Source organism: Colossoma macropomum, unplaced genomic scaffold (assembly GCF_904425465.1).
Source record: "Colossoma macropomum unplaced genomic scaffold, Colossoma_macropomum, whole genome shotgun sequence".
Classification (NCBI taxonomy): domain Eukaryota; kingdom Metazoa; phylum Chordata; class Actinopteri; order Characiformes; family Serrasalmidae; genus Colossoma; species Colossoma macropomum.
The window spans coordinates 26139261-26163061 of NW_023494785.1; the positions used below are offsets into that span (position 1 = coordinate 26139261).

General features: G+C 39.8%; 1 protein-coding gene across 1 annotated transcript in view; it reads left to right on the top strand.

Moving 5' to 3' along the window:
• adamtsl4 (ADAMTS-like 4) overlaps window positions 1-23801 on the top strand; it is a 64609-nt gene that overhangs the window by 15273 nt on the left and 25535 nt on the right. Inside the window, exons 4-5 of the mRNA XM_036588407.1 lie at window positions 1539-2055; window positions 15328-15430. Of these exons, the coding sequence (XP_036444300.1) occupies window positions 1539-2055; window positions 15328-15430 (620 nt within the window). The remainder of the gene's footprint in view (window positions 1-1538; window positions 2056-15327; window positions 15431-23801) is intronic.

Consider the following 23801-nt stretch of genomic DNA (forward strand, 5'->3'; position numbering starts at 1 on the left):
CGCCCATCAAATTCCAACGAATTCATGAGATCGTACGTGGCTCACAACCGGAGTTATGAGCCAATGAAGACAAGTTGAGACGCATGCCATCTGCCTCCCACTGTGTATAATTGGTGAATTTGTGTGTCTGTCTATATTTTGCATGAAACTGACCAATGGACACTCAGGAAATCACTAAGGACTTACCCTCACATTGAAAACACATTGTTTGTTCAGTCGCCTCAGACACAAACGCGAGTGGTGTGTAACAAGTTCACAGCTGCTGAAGTTGCTGCAGCAGTTTTGGAAAACAGCAAAAAGGAGAAAATTTATCTACTGTTTTATTCATACATTCCACTACATTGTGAACCGAGGACATTGGTACACCCATTTAAAGCACCAAAACAATTCATCCACATGAGTAAAGCTGTGTTCTCACAAGAAATATTAAGAATTTCCAAAACTGAATCTCATTTTTTCAAGGTTCCAGGCCCAAATATCTCTTTACTCAGTGCTCCAGGTCAAAAGGACCTCATTGCAGAGAGAGTTGAGATTGTTGTGAATATGTTAATATAGATAACATGTTGGTATTTTTTTTTAAAAGTATTTTTACAGCAGAAATCCTTAAGTAGAGGTGAGTTAACTCTTTCTGGCTAGGTGTTGTAATCTGAACGATCAAACTAGAATTACACACGTCGATTACAATCCAGTTTAAAAAGTCTCCACTGCTATTAAATAGATCAGTGGTCTACAACCATTTCCATAGTTATCTAAGTGTAACAAGTTCTGAGAAGACATAGCTGTTTATTGGTTGGATGCTATTACAGTGGAGATGAAGTAGCCCCAACTTCTGAAACCAATAAAATGCCTTTGCTTTACCTTCTTCATTTACAAAAGTCCTTTACTTTTTAATGATTTACAAACTACTGATTTAACTGATCTGATTCAGTTCATCTAAATGTTCATATAAATGTGAAAATCAGGCTGAAGTCATTAGAGCTGCAATAAAACTGCAGGTGAAACACCAGGAGTAAAACTAATTCTAAAACTCAGGGCTGGATATTGTTAATAAAAATTTCAGTTGCAATGCCAGTACTGATATCTTGACTTCGATACCAGCTCCAGAGCTGTACTTGTTTCACTAGCTTCTATTTAATTGCAGAAATGTATGTGAGTGTAGCTTAAACCAGAAATGAGTGTAAGGTGCTGGATGTAAGAAGCAATGATGTTAATAATATGCATGTGGAATGGAATTTAGACAGCCAGTCAGCGGTCTAGATTTTGTAGTAAGCATGTATGTTGGGTCACGGATGCTGGTAAAACTGACTTTGTATGTAGTGAAATTGAATGATACGCAGTAGTATCTAGTTCTAGTTAGTTATACAGTGTTGCTACTGACATTTAGTGAAGCCCTTTTGGTCTGTGTTTTTATCTTCACAAAAAAGTTATTGTTGCTTTCCAACTTTGGTTGTAAGCATCTCTCTGTCTTCTCTCGCTCTCTCTCTCGCTCTCTCTCGCTCTCTCTCTCTCTCTCTCTCAATTTTCTCACTCTCTCTCAGGTCTGGTTCCTCTATCCGTCCAGGGCAGTTTGGTTATGGCAGGGTCCCGTTCTCTCTCCCCCTTCACCGACAAAACCGGCTCACACGACACACTCACCGCCACAGTAACATTACTCGTGAGCCCCTGGAGGTCAGCGGTCACAGCGCTCCAGCTGAGGCTGAAATAGAGAGAAACGCAGAAAAGAGAAGCACAGAGGAAACTGAGGGAGAGAGAGTGAAGGAGGTGAAAGAGGTAGAGGAAAAGAGGGACCTGCTAACAGACTCAGCTACCCCTGAGAGAACAAAAGAGAAAGAGAGATCCATCACCCGCCGAGCCCCGCCCCCATACTCCTCCCCTCTCCATCGTCCACCCACTCCACAGGACCTACCCACTTACAGCCACCATGGACACAACCCCAGGGCCTGGAATGAGCTTCAGGAGAGAGAGGCCAGACCAGGCTGGGCGCCCCCTCTGCCCCCACTGCAGAGCTTCAGGTGCCCCGGAAGGGACAGAGAGATCCGCAGGTGCACAGTACAGGTAAGAAAAGCTCTTACAGTGTGTCTGTGTCCTCCTCTTCTGTAGTTAAAGTTGGGCGATATGGCATAAAATCTTATCACAATATATTTTTTGTAATTGATTATTGGTAGTGATAACTAATTTCTGAATACACAAAAGCATGTGGACACCCCTCATAACTGTTGAGTTCAGGTGTTTCAGCCTCATCCATTACAAACAGGTATATAAAAGTCAAACATATAGCCATACAATCTCCATAGACAAACACTGGCCACCATTGCCACAAGTCAGTTTCCCCCGGATAGATCTGCCCCTGTCAATTGTAAGTGCCATTACTGTGAAAGTGGAGTGGTGCAAATGAAGTGATGAATCATGCTTCACAGTCAGGCAGTCTGATGGGCAAGTCTAGGTTTAGCAGATGCCAGGAAATGCTGCCTACCACAATATATAATACCAACAGAAGTTTGGTGGAGGAGAGATAATGGGGTTTTGTCCAACGTCAGTCCCTGACCTCACAAGTGCTCTTTTGACTGAAACAAATTCATAGACTCCAAAATCTTGTGGAAAGCCTTTCTAGGAGATTCCAAAAAGGTCATATAGATGTACTCATCAGGTGTCCACATATTTTTGGCTATGTAATGTATGTTTATGTACACTAACTGACAACTTAGGCACACGTTTATGATATAGGTGCACTTTGTAGTTCTTACAATTGCAGATTGCTGCAGATTTGTTTATTGGGGTGCCTTTTGCTTGGAGCTAGAAAGTCAGACCCCCCCCTTTGTGTGTGTGTGTGTGTGTGTGTGTGGAAACAACCACAAGTTTATAAATCATGAAATAAAAGGCATTTAGATGTGTAACAGTAATGACTGTTCACTAGTGTCTGAGTTGAGGAGTGCTAATATAGCAGAGTAATGGAGTGTACTGTGCCAAAGCAGGATGCAGTATTACGGCCTTTATTAAATATGCATAATACTCATTAAACTCTGTTTATAAACCCTACACAGATGTTTGTGAATGCTTATGGAGACATTAAAGTGATAATGTTACAATAACAACCTCTTTTTTATTGTTTGGTTGTCAGATAATGATGAACTCTGTCTCTGCATTTCTGTGGCTTTCTGTGTTTGTGAATGAACTGAATTCTCTGTGATGTTCTGAGTGATATCCATGTCTGGCTGGCCTTTTTTTTTTCAGTAGCTGCTGGGTGATTTGATGCCGGTCATGCTGGACCACAGCATTTCAGATCCTCAGCATAACTCAGCTACTTAGCAGGCCAAAGGAGCTCAGTAATGGGCAGCTTGGCCATATCTAATGTCTCAGGAGCACTGGGTTGAGGGCAGGTTCTGCTTTTTTCATGATAATGAGTGTGATTTACACAAACTTGAAGAGCTGATCATAAGATCAGGCTGTAAACCGTCCAGTCCACACGACTGTGAGGTGGTAAAATCCAACGCATTATTACTGACCGAGTGTCCACAGAGCGGGTAAGTGAGGGCTTGAATTGGACTGAATGAGAAAAAGCTTGGTGATATTGTGACCTGCTGAAATATTGGATAAGCAGATTAAAAGCTATTCAGATTTTTCGCATGCCTGAATCCACTTGGCTACGTTTTTTGTTCTCGGAAAAGTGTGAAATAGTTTGGTTCGCTATAATAACATTTGACTTTTTCCCTAAACCTCTCCAAGTCATCCACTTCCTCCTAAGCACTGCGGTTGGAGGTTAGCACCTCCTATTCTGGAAAACATTGCCTGGGTGAAGAATAATTCAAGTACATTCCATTCTCAGTCTTTGGTGATACGGTCATGATCCAATCTGTCTACACCTATTCTCCACTTTATTAGAACCCCCTACCTGTTACTTCTGCTACGTCCACCTACCTTATAGGTCTACTGGATGTACTGTAGCCCATCTGTTGTCATGCACAATTTGTCAGTCACGCTCTCAATCATTGGTCAGTTTCTGACCAGAGGAGCACAACTGACCAGATATTATTTAGGTGGTGAATCATTCTCAATACTGCAGTGACACTGACATGGTAGTGGTGTGGTAGTGTATGTGGAGCTGGTGTAAGTCCATTAGGCACATGTTGCTGGAGTTTTTACACACATACCTGCTAGGTTGGTGGTTCACCACTCAAGAATACTGAGCCAAGAGCAGCTCTCTGGTCAAAAACTGGCCTCTGATGAAGTATCATATGATCTGGACTGTAACTGTACGCCACCAAGGTGTTGCTACAAGGTAGCGGTTTCTAATAAATTTGTTTCAGCAAGTCAAGAGCAATTACAGTGTTGCTGGATGTGTGGATAAGCTCTGTTCCGTTTGAGGGTTGATTGTGCTCAGGAGCTTTCAGAAGAAGATTGCGATCAGTCTGCCAGCTCCTCTCCTTCAAAGTCATTGGAGCGGAGCAGGAGGTGCCGCTCCTGTCGGTTTTCCTTCCAAAGCTGCATGCTCCATTTCCAATTGGACTCCTTCACTGCTCCCTGGCCTCCCTCCCTTCCTCTCTAGGTTGTAAAAATGCATCGGTGCTTTTTTTCTGCATCAATCTAAAGGTGGTGATTTAATGGCAATGATTTTGGAATGCTAAAATCAATTATAATCAATGGTAGTAACTGCAATAAATAAGTATAGTATTGTGCAAAAGTCAGAGACCACCCTTTATTTATTTAATTTCCAGTCAAAATGGCCATAACGTACAATTTATTCAGTTTTTGGGAGATGTTTCTGAGGAGATTAGATATAAGAGAATTTATTTGCCAAAGAATGGGAAAAAAGAAAGGGAAACAAACAGGAGTTAACAAGTGTGCAAGACCTGGTAGATGACTAACACTGTCACCATCAGAAAACTAGCACTTAAAGCTTGATCTTTGAGAGAGAGGAGAACTTCAGATTAAGATCCACAGATCCACAGGTGTTTCTGCGATCCTTCCACTGTGAGAAGACAACTCAGCACTATGAGTTGGAAAGGATGCGTAGCTGTCAAGAAGCCCTCACTGAGAAAAGAAAAAGACAAAAATGAACATTTGCAAAGAGTCCAGATCTTAACATTACTAGCCACATTTACATACAGCCTAATGATCCATTAATAATCTGACTAATAGCTCAATCAGAATAAAATATGTCCATGTATGCACCTTAATTGGAATAGACTAGTCCGATTGAGGCCATTCGCAAAACAATTTCTATCTGATTGAATGAGGTGGGTAATCCTGTAAATAATCCGTTATGTAGACGAATAATAGTCGTGTAAACGCCTGAATCTCTACACCTCTGATTGGACCTCAGGTGATGCTCGCTGTCATGCTAACATCTACATTAAGTGGTACTCTATGCATGCACATAATTTTGGATTGGATTACTTGTACTGTGCATGTAAAACAGATTTCCATCAGATTGTTGAGTAGGGTGAGCATATAAACACCTCAGTCATAATCTATAATCGCAATGGATTCAGTCAAATTGGCAAAAATCTTTGCATGTAAACACAGCCAGTGAATGTGTTTGGAATTAACTGGATAGTAAGAGGCAGAAAATATCAAAGACTTTAAAGGTGTGGAAAAAGATTTCTTTGAAAAATTGAAAGCACGTCTCTCAAAAAGAATGGAAGCTGAAATAAAGGTAAAGTAAACGAAAGATGGTCTTTTACACATCACTACACGTATTTTGCCCGAAAGAAAATTCCTGAGACTTTTCTCTCGAAAACAGGATCCACTACTTTGCAAATAGTTTTTGCAGTCACATTTATATTAAATACAATTATTGTATTTTCTTTAAAAAAAATCTGAATAGTATGAAGATAATGAAATGGAATCAAATTGTAGCTGAATTGGAGATTGATGATGTATCGAATCACTTCTTAAAGAATCATGAATTGAATCCCTGTAAGGTCAGAGATTTACACCACCAGTCTGCAGGCATCTGTTCAAGTCTCTGACTCCGGCAGTGCGGGCGGTAACGCCGCTTCACTCAGAGCTGGAAGATCTTCACACGTTCCTGATAGGCGTCCGAAACTGGTGTCCTGCTGTTGGAGTGAAACAGCCTTCATGCTTTAAAGATCTTGGCAGAGACTCACACCCACAAACACACAGAGAGTGGCACTGAAGCAGAGGGAGAGAAGTGTGGAAGCCAGGCTGAGATGTTTTTGTTGAGGATGCAGTTTGGGCTGTTCTTTTTTTTCTTCAAGCCTGTAGGTCTGTTTCTGGGGTTGCAATGCAGAGCCAGGTTCCTCTGTGTGTGTGTGTGTGTGTGTGTGTATGCTGTCATTTTTCCTCACATCACTCTCTAACTCTTGCTCTCCCTCTCTTTAACATGGCTAAAATTTCTTTCCCAGTGCACTGCTGGGAAATGCTCTCATGGAGATATGGAAACAGAGACCAGGCCTGACTTTTCACTGACCGCTCCAAGAACGAGGTTAAACGTGAGGTTATACATAGCTCTGTGTGTGTGTGTGTGTGTGTGTGTGTGTGTGTGTGTGCTGCCTTTATCAGCGCCATTGCTCTTAAAGGTGATGTGAGGCAACTTGAAAACATGACACAAAGTCACACACATATGCACACAATGAAAGTTGTGTTCTTTAGCTTGTAACAGTTAAAGGCAGAAGCTGCTCCTGTGTACTGGTGACAGTGCTGCATGCTTGGAGCCAATGACACTAATAACCGTCCTGTGACAGCTGAATCACTCAGTTACCCAACATAACAACCAGATTTGCTTCCCCATGTGTTTTCATCAGAACAGACAATATCCAGAGAAATGTTAAACTACAATATCGGAACTACAACTTTAATTGGGCCAGAAATTTTGATCCAGACACAAATACAGCCAAAGAACTTTCTGTCCAAGCCCAGTGAAAGCTGAACCACATCATCAAGTTTTAAATTTGAAACTGAAAAGAGTCCAACAAAACTCTGTCTGAAACAGACCCGTACTGGCTCATCATCACCCAAAGCGCAAAAAAAACCTAATAGGATAGCGCCAGTAAAATAACCGTGTAGCACCAACGACAGCCATCATGAGATCATGGATAATAATAAAATAAAATATAATATAACATGATAAAATATTAAGCTGTCCAATATTATACAGATATTATCATTACGATTATTATTATTATTATCATTATTATTATTATTATTAACACATATAATCATTTTGGAGATGTGAGGTTTTGATCAGACACCACCAAGATATATACACATACACACACACACACACACACACACACACACACACATAGTGGTTAACACATTACTAGTTAAGCAAAAAAATAAACTTAACACATTAATAAATAAACACAGCAAATAATTAACTCAAAAAAACAGCTGTTGCAGCAAAATCAGTAATATCAGGCTTCAATGGACAGTGCACACTATGTGTATATATATTAAACATATGTTTGTATATGTGTATATATATATATATACAACCCCAATTCCAAAAAAAGTTGGGACGCTGTGTAAAATGGACATAAATGTGTATAAAAACAGAATGCAATGATTTGCAAATCTCATAGACCCATATTTTATTCACAATAGAACATAGAACACATCAGATGTTGAAAGTGAGACATTTTACCATTTCATGAAAATTTAGGCAGCAAAGCGTCTCAAAGAAGTTGGGTCAGGGCTGTGTCTACCATTGTGTAGCATCGCCTCCTTTTTTAACAACAGTCTGTAAACGTCTGGAAAGTGAGGAGATGAGCTTTGGCCCAGAGAAGACGGCGGCGTTTCTGGATCATGTTGGCATATGATTTCTTCTTTGCATGATTCAGCTTTAACTTGCATTTATGGACTGCAGGGTGAGCTATGTTCACAGACAATGATTTCTGGAAGTGTTCCTGAGCCCATGCAGTGATTTCCAGCACAGAATCATGTCTGTTTTTAATGCAGTGCTGCCTGAGGGCCCAAAGATCACAAGCATCCAATATTGACCGTCGGCCTTGTCCCTTGTATACAGGAATTTCTCCAGATTCTCTGAATCTTTTGATGATATTATGTACTGTAGATGGTGGGATATCCAGAGTTTTCACAATTTTGCATTGAGGTTTACTTTGACATTTTCTGAAATTATTCCACAATTTTTAGACACAGTTTATCGCAGATTGGTGAACCTCTGCCCATCTTTGCTTCCGAGAGTCTCTGCCTGTCTAAAATGTTTTTTTTTATACACAGTCATGTGAGTGAGCTGCAAATTGCTGTGTTTTTTTTATTAGTACCACTTACTTTTCCAGCCTTTTGTTGGCTCTGTCCCAACTTTTTTGGAACGTGTTGCTGCCTTCAAGTTCTAAATGAGTTAATATTTCTCATGAAATGGTAAAATGTCTCACTTTCCACATCTGATATGTGAATAAAATATGGGTCTATGAGATTTGCAAATCATTGCATTCTGTTTTTATACACATTTATTTACATTTTACACAGCGTCCCAACTTTTTTGGAATTGGGGTTGTGTGTGTGTGTGTGTGTGTGTGTGAAATACAGAAAGACATATGAGATATGCTGTATGTGACCTTATACCCTGACATTGTATGAAAACAAGTGGGTGTGAAAGTAGAGGAACTGAAAGTAAGGAAAAGAGAAACTGGGGTTGGGGGGTGATGCAGTAAAGTTATAGTGTAATGAAAGAGGGCACTGTTTTTAGCCATGAACACACTGCACAGACACAGTCTGATATTTTCAGACACAGGGATCAGAGAGGGGAAATAGAGAGAAACAGTTCTATGGGGAAGAACGAAAACCAGAAACACGAAAGGAAAGAATAGAAAAAAGAGAAGTGAGGAATGTTGGGGTGAAAAAGAAAGAAAAGAAAATAAGACAATGAAAACAGAGCAGGATATGGCAGCTGAGAAGAATGAGAAAGAGAGAGAATCTGCAGGCTTTAGGAACAGGCTCACAGAAACAGCACTGCACTAAGCCTTCAATTGCTCTCTATTTATCACTCTTTCACTCTCTCTCTCTCTCTCTTTATCTCTCTCTCCCTCACGTCCCCTCCCCTCCACAGTCTCTGAATAAACATTTGCATTGCACCATCGAAGCTGAAAGCTGCTCCCACTGACCTTTAAAGCATGAGGGAGAAAACTACACTCTAATGCATTGATTGATTAAAACAGTACGTCTACAGATCAGCTGCAGTTAAGAAATGATTAAAATCCTGCTCCTTAAAGTCATGTGTATCAAAAGATGCACATCTTCTTCCAAGAAATGAGACATATTTTACCAAATGATACCGATAATGTTGCTCATTAATAGTCAGCCAGATGTAGCCCATTATTTAACACTTTCCAGCATTCATTAAAGCCTTTCTGCTTTTGTGTAACCTCGTGGTTTGTGTGACCGTGTTGTTATTTTTTACAGTAACATAAAAAACTATAGCTATATCCACAGATTCAGCACAAGCTCAGGTAATATGGCAGATATTAAAACTCCTATACACTAGAATGTGATACGTGAATAGGAGAGATTAGTCTATAAACATGAGTGTATGCAATATTAATCCATAAACACCCTCAATGAACATTGCTATACAAGAGAATAGGAGATATTAGTCCATAAACACCCTTAATAAACACTTCTATCCAAGTTTAAATGATATTACTTCATAAACACCCTCAATAAACACTTCTACCCATGAGAGTAGGAGATGTTAATCCATAAACCTCCTTAATAAACAGTTCTATCAAAGTTTGCATGAGATATTAGTCCATAAACAACCCCAATAAACACTTCTAAACATGAGAATAGGAGATATTAGTCCATAAACACCCTAAATGAACAGTTCTACACATGAAAGTAGGAGATGTTAATCCATAAACATTCTCAATAAACAGTTCTATCCAAGTTTATATGAGATATTAGTCCATAAAGACCCTCAGTAAACACTTCTACACATGACAGTAGGAGATATTAGTCCATAAACACCCTCAATAAACACTTCTACACTCTATAATAGAAGTATTTAATCTTAACCTCAAAGGCCCGGTGTGGCTGCAGGCTTTATTTCAAACAAGCGTAAATCCAATTCATATAACTATTGTTTGGAGATTGAGACCAACTGAATCAACCAGTGGATGCAGGTGCGCTTGTGCTTGATTGGAAATAAACCTACAATCAGCCCTTTGTGGACAAGATTGGTGATCTCTGCACTCGAATATAAGATATTAGTTCATAAATGTCCTAAATATACACTCCTGTACACTACAACAGCAGATATTAGTCTACAAACAACCTACCAGAGCCAGTCTGTAGATGAAAAGTAATATAAAACAATGCACAAGTTAACAGGATAAACTGTCCATTTGTTCTTTGACTAGACTGATGAAAAGAATTATTCCGCACTGACAAACTGAAATATCTGTAAAATCCCCTGTGAGTCTAATGAATTGTCCAGGGTTGTGCATCTTCACTGCAGCCATGAGCCTCTCAGCTCTTTGTTTTCACCCCTGATCAGACTCAGAAGGTTTCAATGAGTTTAATCAGGTGTACGAATGGTGTGTATACACACCAGCCTCAAACACACAGAGCACAGTTGTCCTACACTGCAGTAAAGATGCACTGATTTCAATTTGGTTATGTTTATCGCTCTAATGACTACTGCTTTCTTTTTACAGTGTAGTGAAAAATGATGGAGATTGTGTTTTTATGTTTATCACTACCTGTTTCTGTGGTTTGGCTAGCTGAAAAGCTGTTTAACGACTGTCAGAGAGTTTTAGTGATAGTTTGTGATAAGTGACAGTCTGCGACCTGTTCAGACTGCCACACAGATGCGGTTACCATGAGATTTATGGTTTGGATTGGTCTGCGGTTTGGTTGCTGTTTAAACCTTCTGATCACTCTCCGGGCCAAGAGGTGAACAACCAAACAGGAAATGACCAAAATCCCAGCTGGGATCAGACAGCTGTCCGTCACCTGTGTTTCCTCCCAGTTTGGTCTCAAGAGCCTTTTCATATCCTTTTGCAACGTTGAAGAATCTCCTGGCGAATGTCCCAGTAACGCATTTATTGGGTGTGTTTATTTTGTGTTTATTTGGCTTAAAAATATTGAAAATAGCTTTAGGACATTTTGTGCCCCATTTTTGTGCAAAACGAACTTAATGTGTGTGTTTGTAGGTATGTTTGTGTAAGTGTTATTCTGTGCGTGTTCGTGTTTTTTCACTGTGTTTATGTGTGTATTTTAGTGTGGACTTGAGGTTTTGTGTGTTTATGCATTTCTACATGAACAAAACAATTGAGCAGTTGTTGTGTTTCATTTACATAGTCATAGTTCTGCTTCTCAGTAGCTGTGGACCCTCGGTGTTTATCCATCCATCTCCATCATCTCTCTCTGCCTTTTTTCTCTCTCTTCTCTTTCTCTAAATTGCTGTCTTTCTCTATCACTCTGTTTCTCTCCCTTGCTCACTCGTGCTCTCCCTTTCTATGTCTCTCTATCTCTCTTTTGTACTCTCTCTCTCTGTGACGTCAGAGCAGTCTTAGTGCTGTATCTGTGTCTTTACTGTGTGTGTGACTCTCTCTGCTCACTCTGTTGTTTTTCCTGTATGTTACAGTTCACTGGTTGATTGCTCCTCTCCTCTCCTCCCCTCTCTTCTCTTCTCTTCTCTTCTTCTTATCTCTTCTTTCTTTTCCATCTTCTCTGTGTATGTACACTCACAGCTCTAGCAGCAGTGCTCCTCTCAGAGAGTTTATACTAACCAGAAATATTTATCACCATCACTAACTGTGTTTTACACACCGCCTCCTCACATTTACACTCACATACACACACTCAGATGTATATACACACACACAGTTGAGTCATTAAGAATTATTAGTGCTGGTGCTCAGACACAGTAAGTTTGTTCATCTGGTTATCAAGATCTCTTATTGTTCACCAATATCACTCATTATTCACAAGTATGTGAACTAACGTGTGCCTTTTGGAATATGTGCCTGATCATGAATTCTATTTGCACCTCTTGAGAGAGAGGAGTGTGTGTGTGTGTGTGTGTGTGTGTGTGTGTGTGTGTGTGTGTGTGTGTGTGTTTGTGTGCGTAAACGAATAAAATATGTTGAACCTGAGCAGCTGCTTTAGGATTTAGACAGCTGGAGAGCAGAGTGGAAAAAAATGACAGAGTGAGAGATGGAGAGGGAGAGACAGTGACAGAGAGAGAGAGAGAGAGAGAGAGAGAGAGAGAGAGGGAGAAAGAGAAAGAGAGAGGGGGGGAGAAAGAGAGAGAGAGAGAGAAAGATTACAAAGAGGGAGAGCTAAAGAAGTGAAGGAGAGCTCTTCAGTGAAGTGAGGAAAGAGAGAATGTGATGAAGAATGTGTGTGTGTCTGTGTGTGAAGCACAGCTGTTCTGTGGTGAGAGTTCACAACAAGTGCAGAAGAACCAAAGCTCTCGCCATATTTACCCTCTATGGACATCTAATACACCTTCAGTGCGTGTGTGTGCATGACCTCTGTGTGCTCTCCTCTGACTCTGAGTCCATTAGAAAGGATCACTCTGGGAATGAGTTTGTCAGGCCAAGGAAAGTCTCTCTCTCTCTCTCTCGCTCTCTCCTCTCTCTCTCTCTCTCTCTCTCTCTGCATTACAGGCCTGTAAGGGGATATCTGTGTGTTTAATTTCAGTAATACATCAGCTTAAAGAGGGTTACTTACCACACACACACACACACACACACAGACGGAGAGAGAGAGAGACCTGCCACACTGACATTCTGCAAACACACACTGCAAGTACAGATGCTGCATTAATCCTCAAAAATGATGTTAATGATAGAGCTGTCAAATTGATAACAATTAATTTAACTTATTTAGCTTATTTAGTCAAATTTGAACCAACAGAAAGATAGTTTCCATTTTAAGAGCAGTGCATTTTGTTATAACTGTTTGAGAGAACAAAATAAACTTCATCAGAATGAATTTGTTAGTTTAATTGCTTCAGTAACACTATTTTCAGGCAGGGTTCACATGATCCTGAACATGAAAATCAGGAGATTTCCACAGGGTGAAGATTCCACTTTTTATCGCTGATGTCCAGTGAGAGCAACTGCGGCTGCACATTCCAACCAATCAGTGTATATATCATATATGTTATACATTCACTCAACAAGGAGGGTGCTGTGGAGTGGGCTGATTTAGTAATGTCTAACACAGGGGTGTCCAGTGTTATCCACAAAGGCCCAGTGTGGCTGCAGGTTTTCATTGCAACAAGGAGTCTGACTGATGAAACAAGTGGAATCAGGTGTGCTCTTCTCGTTTGGAACAAAAACCTGCACCCACGCCGCCCCCATTGTGGATAAGATTGGACACCCCTGGTCTGACAGATTCACTTTGAATATATGACAATGTAAATCAAAGCTGAAGTACAAAACTATATATAGAAACAGGGTTTTTTGCCGTGAAATCCTGTTTTTCTGGTCTATATATTACATATTTTCTGGCACTGGACTATATTCTACCCTCATTAAATCAGCTACCGTGCTAACACTTTAATTTTTGGAACTTAAATGTTTACTTTAGGAACCACTTTAATGCTTTGTGATGTAATGGGACTTTATAGGAGGGACCCCCATAGTGATCCCATGCACAAAACACAAATGTGTACCAGGAAGCTACAGGTTGCAGACTGCAGAATGAGAAAACATAAGCAAATTTTATGTGATAGTTCCTAAAATGTGATCGTAATTGTCTTAGAGTTGAATATATAATAAGCACTATAATAAGCACAAATGTTGCAAAGATACTACAGAAAAGTTCAGTACAGCTGGACTTTTCAGTCGGTCTAGTCAGTCAGTTGAAAGGGCCAGTTCAAAAGAAAGATTCATTCATGAATCAGATGACATTGTCTTTTGTAAATGACTGTACTGTAGGGGGGTGGTGCTGGGTGCTTACATGTCAGGGTCTACAGTACTGAGGGGCTTTAACCTCATAACCCTCTGCTGACAGACTGAACTGCTTCTGTACCGGAGAGTCGTCTCAGCAGTGTGTGTGTGTCAGTGTGCCGAGCTGTTAGTCTACCCCCTGTGCCTTTCTTTATCCCAGCGTATCTTCAGCCCCAGGTGGCTTCTCTGGTATACAGTTCGTAAAGAGACTCCAGAAGGATGGCTGGAACCGAGAGAAAGAGCGCAGTATTCCCGCACATTATCCAGCTCGTAAATGAACACATGGTGTGTCTCAGCAGTCTCCGTTAGACAGCTGCGGAGTGTATCCACTCCAAACTAGCTGTGTTCATCACACTCACACACACAGTATTTGTGTTTTTGTCTTTGTGGGTGTTTCATGTTCTTCTGTATGGGTTTATTTTAATGCTGCTATTCTACACCAAACCAGCTCTAACCTTCTTACTGTTTCTAATGAACAACTGCCGTTTTTGGTGGGGGAGTTTCCCACAACGTCAAAACGTTAATGAGTTACATCATCCTGAGGACCCCTGGGCCCCACAAATATTTAAACACACACACACACACACCTCTCTCTCTCCACAGCGACACATTTCTTTTTTATTATGTCAGTATTTGTCCATATTAATCCCCAGAGATTTTTTCCTGTCTGTCTGTCTGCGTGTCTGTGATTCTGCCCCTCTGTCAGTTTTCCACTCTGAATCGTTCTCCTCATCTGCTCTCTGCATTTCTCTGCTGTATTTCATTTTCTTGGCTCTTTTCGCTGCTCTGAATTTTTGCCTCACGTCTCTCTTACTTTTTCTGCTTCTTCCTCTGTCTTTTTCTCTTTCTACTCCTCTTTCTTTGCCTCTCTCTCTCTCTCTCTTTCAATTTTTCTCCTCTGTCTCTCTGATTCTGTCTCTCCCTTTCTCCTTCTCTTTCATCTCTGTCACTCTTTCTGCTACTCTCTCTGTCTTTCTCCTCCTACCTTTCTCTTGCAATCTCTCTCTCACTTTCTGCTCTTTCTCTAATTGTGCTTATATCCCCTTCTTTGTCTTTCTCTCTCTCCATTTCTCTCTCCCCCTCTCCTACTCTTTCTCCGTCTCTCTGCTCTATCTTTCACACTCTCACTATTTCTGCTCCAGACACCCCTACACACAAACACACACACAAACACATACACACCTGCCTCTTCTCCTTCTCCTCTCTTCCTTTTCTTTCTCTCTCTGTCGATGTCTGTCTGTCTCTCTCTGGGTAAAAATTTCTGAAATTTATGTATGTGTGCCTTTCCAGGGTCTCTATTGTTTCCATATGGTGGTTAATACAGTGCTGTCTGTTACAGGCCAGCCCTCATCTCTCTCTCTCTCTCTCTCTCTCTCTCTCTATCTCTATCTCTCTCTCTCTCTCTCTCTCTCTCTCTCTGTCTGTCTCTCTTTCCTTCCAGCCGTGTCCTGGTTCTGCTGTAGATTCCAGAGCGGAGCAGTGCACTGCCTTCAACAGCAAAGAGTTCATGGGCCGAGTGTACGACTGGGAGCCGTTCACTGAAGGTGAGAGGGGACAGAGGGATGGAGGAGGAGAAGAGGGGAAAAAAGAAGACAGGTCATTGGGAGAAGAAAAGCGAGGGGGAGGGGGATCATAACTTAGCCCAACAATAGAAGGAGTGTGTTAGTGAGTTGAGAGGGAGGAGAGAGAGAGAGGGAGACTGCAGGGGGCAAAAGGATAACTGTACAAGTGAGAGCTGTTTATGGAGGACGAGTGAGAGATAGAAAGAGAGAGAGAGAGAGAAGGAAGGAATTCTGGAATGAAAAGGAGAGTGAGTGGCACACTGGGAGGTGTGAAATAGAGACTTTTAAACACACACACACACACACGCACAGAAATCAACAAAAGGCCTTGGAGAAGAGAAACAATGGTTTCTGTAGTCGTAGCAACCAGCTGAAAAATTGCAGCAGCACAATTAGATGGAAAAAGGAGGATAAAAGGAAAGAGGGAGGCAGAGGCTAAGTAAATGAAGAATTGGTAGAAGTCAAGGGAAGGAAGAGGAGTGGAAAAAGACAGACGTAAATAGAAGAATGTTTGTAGCTTTAGTTCAGATGATCCCTGTATTGTAGAACAGAGAGAGAAAAGTTACAAAAACACGAGGAATGTTGAATAAGAAGCCAATTTCAATTTTGTCGGATTTCAAAGTCATTTTATTGTCATACATGTGTCCCACACTCGTGCCTATGACTGTCAGATACTGCTGGAAATCAGTAATATTTCACATTTCAGTACCAGCTGGTCTATGGCTTTGCACCCCTATCACGGCCTCTTCTGATTTAGCTGACCGAGTCAGGCGGCTTCTCAGGCGGTACAAGAAGAAGTGTAGGAATTGCTCTGGTGTCCGTGTTAGGCTAAGGCTAACTCTTAAGGTGATCAAGAGAATTTTTTTTTATTTTCATTTGATACTTAATTAAACATCCCTGCCTCAGCTAAACGGGCAAACGTTAGAGTGGTTTGCACTGTTTCTACATCACATAATATTCATGTATTCGTGTTACTGGTGTAACAGTTACAACAAAATTCATGCTGGAGGAAGAATTTCATCTGGTATAAAGCCCAACAATAGTGGCACTACTGGTCCTTTTTTTGTCCAACTTATCAAACCTCAGAAAAATTAAATATTGTGATGCATATTATTCATGAAAACTAAAGTATCACGACGTTATAGTTTTGCCACCCACCCTTAGCACTGAGTATGAAAGTATAGCTCTGTGAGCTTTACTGAGAGCTGTGAAGCTGTGTGCTCAGACCAGTAACACACCAAAACAACTCTACATGAACATAAACTATAAAATAAACATGAGATCACAATGTAGCAGCGTAGTAGGACCTTGTGAAACCAGGCCTACTCTGAATATCTAAGAAAAATCTCTGAAGTGAATCTGCTGCTGCAGTGACATTTTTTCAAAGCATCCAGAATAATAATACTGTGTGTGCTGAATATCGCAGTGGGCTTCACTATTGAATATTGGCACATACTCAGCTCTGAACACGGCTATGTACGTACTTGAGTTTGTGAAGCCTTGTGTGTCTTTCAGTCTTAACCGTTCATGTAGTTCTCTAGTCTCCTTGTACTCTGTGTTTAGTGCTCTCTTTGTATTTCTAGCGTACTTTGTGACCTGGCCCCAGATTTCTGGAAAACCCCAAATAAAGACTAATAGTGCTTACATCCATTTACTAACTGGCTAAGTGATTTCATTATGTGACTAAATGACCTGTCAGTAATAAACAGCATCAGATTTCAGAGTTCAAATTCCGAGTCAAGTCTCTGTAATGCAAACACATTTCCTTCTGTGGTTTTGCTTTCACATTACCTTTAGATGAGCTTGAGCTGTCCTGCTGTAGCATTTGCCTGCATTTGCGTGCTTAATGAGTAACTGTTAAGTCTTGGGTACACTACGACTGAACTGAACTTCACTCCATATGTGAATGATTTTTTGCCATTTTTCTTTGTTTACTTATTGTATTTTCTTTTTTTGCAGTTTTAATTGGCTGTTGCATGAATCTATTCAGATTGAGTTGTTGACCAGTTTACACTTCTAGATTATGCTCAGGGACGCTTGGGTCCAAAAAATCAAACATGTTTGATAAACTCTGACTAGTCTGAAACGTGATTGGGAGGCCAAAAAGAATCAGTGCCCGTCGTACACTACTTGATTCTCTCTCCAACTGTCCACTCTGACTGACTCAAAAGCCTGCAGACTAGATCCAACTAGAACAGACTCTGCAAGACTGAGAAATGGGGCTAAAATCAGGGTAAAAGTTGTGTGGTGTAACCCCAGCTTTATAGGACCAGTTTCACCTAATGAAACCAAAAGTGCACCTAATAACTATACATGTACATGCAACATTTCAGTACTGACTGTCCTGCTAAGGAGTGATGTAAAGTACTAGATAGAAATGGTACACTGCCACTTTTTATTGTCCGGTACAAATATCAAAATCTTTACCGACACAGATTTGATTAGAGCTACTAATAAACTATTAAACTAAATAAACTAAGTCAACCTAAAATGAGCTTTTTTTATTTAAAGCAGTTCACTTAATATGGACTTCTATAGGTAGGCTATCATGCTCAAACTACTCAAACACTATAATACCCCACAGGAATAATTACACAGCTAACAACATCACATCACACAGTGTCACTCTGTGCTTGTTCAGGCAGGTTTTGTTACAGGATTGATTGGATTCATTCATTTTTCCCTCTTGGTATTTTATCTAGCATTTTCTATTCATATCGACCTGATTCCCGTTGATACCCATGTGCCGTCTTTAGTACAGGATAGAATCCAAAAAAAGACAAAGAGAGAACAAAATGAGCTGATGAGGTTCAGTCAAGTCCAGTGCAGGGATGTCTGACTACTTTTATGCTGCATCCTGAGCTACAGTTTCTCTTTTCTTATGTTTGTAGTAGTAAATGATGTAAACTCTTGATCTGACCTTTTCTAGATGCCCAGTGGCAGGCAGTATCACCAAATGACTGTTTTGAAACTCAGCAACCAAACAAATCCTTTTGCCGCTCTCTCCAAAGCAACTCCCCAAAACAAATACATGTGCAAGAAAGCCTGAATGCTGGTTTTAACTTTAATCAGTCTTTAGAAATAGCTACAATATGCTCAGGCTGCCATAGTTAATGGGCATCTAGATCATATTCTTTTCTTTTAAGTTCTGTTCTTCTATTTATATTTTCTTTGCCATCATTTATTTAAAGATATAACCAGCTGTTGCAGTGGGTTTTATCACAACTCAGGTTTGTAGCTCACTAGCTTTAGGCTATAACAGCTAGACTACAGCTTTGTTCTATGTGCTCGGCATACCCAACATGGTTAACACCTCCATGTCCTGATTGGTTGGATGTTGGTGGCTCACATCATGTTTTTCTTCTATTTACAGACCCTGTATTTTGTTGTTTAATCTTTTATGTATAAATGTTTTATTAATAGATTGCCAGAATGTGAAAAACATTTCACCAAATATTACAGGTACTCTGATTTAAAACTGCTCACCACCTTTAAAAATCAGTTTCAACTTTTTCAATTTTAAAATAGGTCTTTTATTGTCATATATGTACTGAAGACAGCTACACTGTACAGTGAAATTCTTTGTATGCTGTTCTTTAATAGCTCCTTTACAAAAAGATACAAAAATACAAACATACAAACATGATTTTACACATTTTTGTCCTGATTGTTTATTAATGGAAGTGTTCTTGGCCCAGTCTGATGGTCAGTGGAATCCTGTATGATCAGTGATGATTCTCTAATGATAGAATTGGACAGGAAGGTCCCAGTAACCAGACTTCAACTTTTCAGTCCAGAGAATTTTTCTATTTAAAAATAGCACAGTGTGCTACAAAATTGAGCAGGATTTCTCAGTATTTCTTTCACTTTCTATGATGTCAAGTACAGTGATACGGTCAGGATCCCAGACACAGTCCTCCTCCAGGCCACTTTTCACCATGCCACAGTTTGGTGGAACCCATGCAGTGTCATACCCATTTAGGTACCAGGTCTTCTGTAACGGATGCCCTTGTCTGTCAATCTTCTTTACCTTTCCCACCCGCACTTTCAATTTCAGGATAGCCAGTTTCTGTCCTGGCTGTGGATTCAGTGGGTAGCGCATGGCCTTCGCCAGGCTCCTGCTGACATAAACGCCAGGTCCCAGCATCCCATCAGACGAGCGAGTGAAGCCGAACTTTTGGATGTTCTGTGCTGCATCCATTGTCGTTCCATGGTACATGATGTAGTGTCTTCTGCCCCTATAGTCCAGTTGAGATTGAAGGCCTTTGTCGTAATCTGTGTCCATGCTTGGATTAAAGGTCGCCTATGAAAATAGGGTGTATATATTGTAAAGAAAAATGTAATTATTAAATGGAGATTGCTTCAACAGTTAGCAATATATAGAGCTGTTATCAGCAGTAAATGCAGGACTGGACATAGAAGAAGAAAAAGAACACATCTAATTCTGTTACAAAGGCAACCTGAAATATCACAAAATAGCTTTTGGTGCCACATAATGTACAGCAAAGTAAAGCAGGACTGTAGTGATATTTAGTAGCCATATGTAGCCTGAAGTTAACCCAAGAACAACAAGTAGCTATATTACAGAAGAATAACAATGCCTTTATTTTAAATAGTGTAATTTTGCAAATTTATCTTAACATAATTTATATTATTCACATGCAAAGAAAACTCACATTGCTTATCAGTAACAAACAACTAGAGAATTTAACTCCATTCAAGGTCACTTCCCAGCCAAATACATTTCCTTTAACAGTATCACGTTCTCTTTCTAATATAGAATAGCTTTGATTCTCCTGGTGTAGTCTTTGCTTTGCTTTGTCTGATTAACACACTTGTTTAACCTAAGAATAGCTCAACCTGTTTACACTGAAGTCCCTGTAGTTACTGAAAAATAAGCCTTAGTATGTAGTAAACCTGGGATTTTAGGGGGTTAAAAAGTACATACGGCTTCAAATGGATCACTTTGTGCTCAGCACAGGATTGTTGTACAAGTAAATACAGCACTTTTAGAGAGACCAAGCACGTGCCTTAAAAATGTACATGTAGTGTTATGTTCTATTAATACCAATCCTGATCTCTGTAGTGACAGTAATGAACATTGCAATATAAAGTCCAAAAAATGAGAAAGAGAGAAAGATCAGATGTCTTACCCGCTGACACGGTGCAGTCAGATGTGTTGCTGTATATATCAGTTTCTCTTCTGCATTTATTGGACTGCTGTTGGACTTTCATTTTTCATGTGCCTTAACAGTAAACAGTTAACTTTGACCAGCTGACTGATTTAGTTAAAGATTAGATGTGAGAAAACTGTACTTAAGGTATTTATCTGAGTTCTAAGTGTTTATTTGCTTACAAAGAAACTAATATTGCAAACACAAATCCAAAAAAGGAGTAACAATAGGTAAAAAACAAAATATGTAATGTTTTATCTTATACTGTTTTTTTTTACGCTCATTCTGAAAGTGATGCCTGCAACATGTACCAAAAAAGTTGAGACAGGGCAGTTTAAAACTAGGAACACTGTAAAATGTTCAAAAACCATCTTACATCTTAAACAGGTGATGTAATCTTACTTGGGTGTAAAAGAAGCATACACGAAAGGCCTAGTCCTTTATGAGGCTCGCCGCTTTGCCAAAAAATCAACTGGACAGATGCTCAGTGGAAATGTGGCTGTTCATGGAAATAATGAACATTGTGTCCTCCGTGCCAAAGAAGAAAAGGACCATCCAGATTTCTACCAGCGTAAAGTTCAAAAGCCAGGGTCTGGGTATGGGGGGGAGGGTATTAGTGGGTAACTTGCATGTCGGTGAAAGCACCGTTAATGCTGAACACTTTTTGGTGCTGCCTTTTAGACTCTGTCTTTTTCAGCGATGCTTATTATTTAAACATGACAGTACCAAGCCACGTTCTGCATGTGCTGCAAGAACAGAGAGTGCGGGTGCTAGACTGACCTACCCGCAGTCTAAAACTGTAAGCTCAAAATACAACAACAAAGGCATTGTATGGTTGCACAGCTGAAAAACTGTATAACTGAAGAACTGCAAAAAATTCCGCTGTCAAAACTGGATCAGTTTGTATTTTCAAATGATTATTAAATGCTATTAAAAGAAAAGATCCGGTAGCACCGTGGTAAACATGCTTCTGTCCCAGTTTTTTTTGGAACAAGTTGTTGGCATTAAACTTGGAACATTTTTGGACTTACTGGATTTACAAAAATCAATGAGGTTCATAAGGTAAAGTGTCATATTATGTTTTTGTACCATTTTCAACGGAATGCACGTCAAACAGAATTTACTAATCGCTACCTTCTGTTTTTCTTAGCCTTTCACATACTGTCTCAACTTTTTTGGAATTGGGTTTCTACAATAAATACAAATAACGTTAATACAATAACTGGTGATTTACATATCTCAGTAAACCGAATTTGGCTAATCAGTACTTCATTATGTTAAATCAAGTGTGCTGGGGATGGAATTGAACAAACTATGCAATGACTGGGGGTTTCGTGGCGAAACCTGGAACCAAATTCTGTACTTCAAACCAGCTCACAAGACATCGACTACTTTTTTTGAAAACAAAAAATTCTTGCTCCTTTTTACTGTATTATGTTTATGCGCATTTATTCTAATGATACGAGGCCGCTCCATTCAAGAGGTTGTCTGCAGTTCAGTTGATTTTGCCGTTTAGTTGTTGTTCAGTAGTCATGACTGGAGACTATCAAACCCGAGATCAAGTTCAAACTAACAGTTCTGTTAGACTGACTGATGGGTTTGAACTGAGTCTGGTACTGTATCTACAGCTGAACATTTGTGGATTACTTGGACAGCGTTTTACACTTTGAATGCACTGGAACACAGTAAACTCTTTGTTGCACTGACCCCAGTTTACTCGTGTCCTAAATTCTGAGGAGTGGACAGAGGAGTGTGTGAACCGTGTCTTTGAGGACTGTATGGAGCTGCTTTGAAAGTGTTATGTTGCTCTCACTGGGTATGAACTCACTAGGCATGTGCCAGTGCACTGGGACTTTGTTATATTGCAGTGCAAAACTGTGACAGTGCACGTTATGGAGATGTGACAGTGCATTGTGTATAATGGATATTCTACTAATTATGGCCACAAATGGAATAGCATTGTTTGAGCAATTGATGCATGTAGAGAACTTGATTGCTGATGACATCAGTACATGCACAGCGAAGTTAAGCCACAAGTATCTGTACAGAAGTTCTATATTATGACTAATATAATCTAATCCAGGCTATCTCAGAGGGATGGACATAGCTATTGGAATAAACTGGTATCCAAACCCAGTACTCATGTAGCTTACTTTGGGTATCTGAAAAAGGCACGTGCAGTTTGGAATAAATTAATGAATTGTGTAGTATCTTTTATTTATAGATAGATATTTAACAGAATGTGTAACCTAGAACTGCAGTGAATGCAGGAATGCACATAACTTAAGTCTGCAGTCATAAATTGTGTGTATATAACACAACATGTTGAACATCCCATATGTAAGAATATGGTTTAGTTTAACTACCTCTCAGCTGACAATCAGATTGCTTAGTTAGCTAACAGGCTAAGAGGCTTCTTCAGTAATATTCAAAGTAAGTCTTCACTAGGAACACTAAAAATGTTACATGTCTGTCTTGCTTCAAGTGTCCTTGTTTATGTGCAGCTAGCAAAAATTAAAGCACAGCTCAGTTATATATGTACTAACATAATACATTGGTTCCCATAGAGAAGCCAGCAAAATATGTTGTATGTGACTATCCTTCATTTTAAGGAATTTATATTTAACTTTCAGGCATAATTATTCTTTTACTTTTCCTATCTGCTCACATTGGCACAACACTATAACTGAATTGCTGCCCTCTTCAGGTTAAGTTGTTAACTCGTTCTATGTTGGATGACCCTTTGAAAATATAAACATTTATAAAACTGTCACTGGAAATATTTGTTGACTCTTTTTGATTGTCGACACCATTGATAACGTCAAGTAATTGTCGAAACCCTAATTCAGATGCGTATCTAAAAGAAAAAGACCTTTAAATTTGCAAAAACGAATGCAAGTCTAGGAGGAGCCTAACTTCAAGTGAGTATGCGCTGGTGGAGTGGTGGCTTTAGTAGTGCACCCTCTGGCTGCAATTGAGTTATACCGTGTATGTCTATAGTTTGAACACAGTTTGCAGAAAGTCGATAAAAATCAAGAACTCACTCCATCATTCCACTCTAACATCATTAGTAAGTTGCACAGCAACATGATTATAGTCCTTTTTTATCATTTGAGAATGGGAGAATGCCAAATTATGAAACCGGCATCATGAATAGGAATCAAATTGTTGGCTAAGTG